This window comes from Protomyctophum bolini, assembly GCF_963924005.1.
Source record: "Protomyctophum bolini genome assembly, chromosome: 8".
NCBI classification, from domain to species: Eukaryota; Metazoa; Chordata; class Actinopteri; order Myctophiformes; family Myctophidae; genus Protomyctophum; species Protomyctophum bolini.
Genome location: NC_137869.1, coordinates 42,849,503 through 42,852,821, shown reverse-complemented (window position 1 = coordinate 42,852,821; position 3,319 = coordinate 42,849,503). Strand labels below are relative to the sequence as shown.

The window sequence follows — 3,319 nt, the reverse complement described above, 5'->3', positions numbered from 1 at the left end:
TCGATTAAAAGTCTCAGAAGTCCTGTTTTTATTTTATTTTAATGATTTGCATGCATGTATGCCTCTCTCCTGAATACATAAGAGTATAGGGAGACCTTTTATAGAGACTGCGTGTAAAAGTGTCCCATGCATATAATCTTTTACATGTGTATACAGTAAAGATATCATACGTGTTTTATACGGACAACAGAATATAGTGTACACCTTTTGGATGTTGGCCTTTGGGTTGCTTATAGTTGACATTAACATCATATACTGTCAGTGACGCATCAACCCCTTCCAAGGCCGCCGCTGGGCGCTATACGCCAAATCAAAAGGCCCCGCGCACGTGATTCGAGCACACGCGCGCGTATATATATAACACAATCGAGAACAGCACTTTTTTTTGCGTTTGCGCGCCCAGTGAAGGAACGAACGCTCGCTGCATGCATGCAGGCCCCATGGGGCTTTAAGTGCCACTAATCTGCTATAATCTGGGCCTGGTTATACTGTAAGGTATTGTTTCACCATAGAGTGGGTCTATTTACATTTTGCCATGGCGTCATTTTGTGACCTTATACATTTTTGGGAAAGACCAAACTTTTAGTCTGGGGGGGGGGTGGGGGGGGGGGGGTAAGTGCATGGTCTTCTTACCCATTTGACATACTCATGGGAAAGGGGGGGGGGGGGGCATTCCGTCTCCCTTGAGGGGGGGGCTCAAACGGCGCCCCCCTTTCCGTTTGTCTCACTGTTACTGGCTCCTCACTTGTACTGTAGCATGAACGCACGCACGCGCGCAAACACACACACACACACACACACACACACACACACACATACACACTACGGTGTATACATCTAACTCATTCACATCTCCCCCTCTATAGATTTAATTCCTTTTAGCTTCCTTTTTTTTTTTTTCTTCTTTTCTTTTTCACCGTGAGTGCACAAACAGCCCTGTCAGCTGTTCCACGGCGGCCATATGAGTAACGAGCCCACGGGCCGCCGCGCGCCACCGCCGTATATATACCACTTAACCCATTCTGACCTGAGATCAGATTCTAAAAATGTCCTCTACATCCTGACAGTTTTCCATTCTGACCTGAGATCAGATTCTAAAAATGTCTTCTACATCCTGACAGTTTTCCATTCTGACCTGAGATCAGATTCTAAAAATGTCTTCTACATCCTGACAGTTTTCCATTCTGACCTGAGATCAGATTCTAAAAAATGTCTTCTACATCCTGACAGTTTTCCATTCTGACCTGAGATCAGATTCTAAAAATGTCTTCTACATCCTGACAGTTTTCCATTCTGACCTGAGATCAGATTCTAAAAAATCAGTCGCTCTTTGACTTTTCAAAAATAGCAGACCTACAAGCTCATATAGCGCGCCACTCGGTGGCGCGCTATGAGCTTGTAGATCTGCTATTTTCCAATAGCTAAAGCACGACGTGACGCTAACGCCAAAACGGGTTCCCGCGCAAAATGGGTTAAACAAAAACCAAAACACAAACATGAAAGCCAACGTGCTCTGCGCTGCTGGATCTCTGTCAGCCAACCGGGCGGGGGGAGAAGGAAGGAGTACCCACCGGTACCCGTCCGTCGTCGTCCACAGCTCTCACTTCCGTCGCCAGCTGATCCATCATCGTCCCTCCACCCCCCCCCCCCTCCCCTCCACCCCCCCCCCCTCCCCTCCACCCCCTCCCCTCCACCCCTCGTCTTCTCTTCCTCCCAGAAAAAGCGTTGTGTTTGTCGACGTCTCCCCCCCGCCAGCCAGCCCAGCCAGCCCAGCCAGGTCCCTATTGATGAATGGATATGTGGGGAATGCACTGGAATGAATTAATAACGGTGTTATCCGCTGCGATAATGGCGGCCCAGCGCCTTAAAGCGTTATTGATGACTCAATCAAGGTCGCCCAAGGCCTCCAGAAACCCCCCCCCCCCCCCCCCTTCCCTCCCTCGAGTGCCTACCTACCGCTTTGTAATTAGTTCCTGCTTTGTAGAAATTGCATGTTAGCCTCGGTGCCAAATCCACTATAGCCTTGCTGACAGGTAATATGTATAAAGGGGGGGAAAAAAAAATATTTTTTTATTAATTCCCGATGTGGGTCACTTAATTTTGCCGCTGCATGCAGCAGAGTAATGTAATTATTTTGCATAACGCTTGCTGTTTAGTGTTTAATACGAGGTATGTTTTTTTTTCTCCCTCCAACCCCTTATTCCTTATAACTCTCACGTGTTTGGTGGTCCTCAACGGTCGTTTGTCTTCATTGAAAACACCTGTCGGGGACTCGCTGACACAGTGACACTTTGCACCCTCATCCGTGCACAAGGCTTTACCTTCATTAAGTGAGAATTCAATTCAATAGCATAGCCATTTTCTCACCGAATGCTGATGTTATTGTATCCATCGAGCAGCGGCATAGAGGCATGAGTCGTCGCTCAACGAGTCAACAGTCTTTCGTTATGTCGGAGATGTGTCCGTAGACTAAAGTGAAATGAAAAAATGCAACGTTATTATAACCTTGAACCACTGTTTCACATCTGTAAACCTGTGATGAGACAATACAGTTGATTCGGAAGTGGCAGAAAATAATCGAGTCAACGTATCCGTATAGTCCTGGTCAAATATCCCGTGTATAGTTGACTACAAGTGAAAGTGAACGTGTACTTGAAGTGTTTAAAAAAAACACAAATATTGTACTTTCACTCTACTAAAACTATTTGAAAACGTGACAAAACACACACTAACCACTTCTGCCCTATATATACTTTTTGGCTATTTGAAAATAGCCAATCTACAAGCTCACAATGTGTCGCAATGTAACGCATTGTGAGCTTATAGATCTGCTATTTTCAAATGACTATAAACTTTGTAATTTTTTTTAAACCAATACTTTTACTTGAGTACATTTTGAATTCCAGACTTTTACTCTCTATACATTGCCGTACATTACTCAAGTAAACAATGTGGGTACTTTTTTCCACCCCTGCCTTTTAACCCATTTTGACCTGACAACAGATTCTACAAAATGTCTTCTAAATCCTAGACAGTTTTCAGAAAAACCCTATGTTTCTATGTCAGTCGTTCTCAAACATTTTCATGTCAAGGACCCCCACAAATATAATTATGTAATTACGGCCACTGACGCCAAAGCGCCTTGGATAAAGGCGCTATATAAATGCACCATTTGCCATTTATCTGAGAATAATGTATGTTGTTCCAGGCACCTCCAGAAGCCAATATTTGGCTCTGAAAGAATACATATTCAAAGATTTGCACTACATTTTCACGATTTTTCAAAAATAGCACACCTATACAAGCTCGTAGCGCGGCA

General features: G+C 44.6%; 1 protein-coding gene across 1 annotated transcript in view; it reads left to right on the top strand.

Annotated features, from left to right (window-relative positions):
• Window positions 1-1,496: 1,496 nt before the first annotated feature.
• LOC308320248 (ephrin type-B receptor 3-like) overlaps window positions 1,497-3,319 on the top strand; it is a gene marked incomplete at its 5' end in the record, with an annotated part of 39,362 nt that continues 37,539 nt past the window's right edge. Inside the window, one exon of the mRNA XM_080770566.1 lies at window positions 1,497-1,563. Within this exon, the coding sequence (XP_080626692.1) occupies window positions 1,497-1,563 (67 nt within the window). The remainder of the gene's footprint in view (window positions 1,564-3,319) is intronic.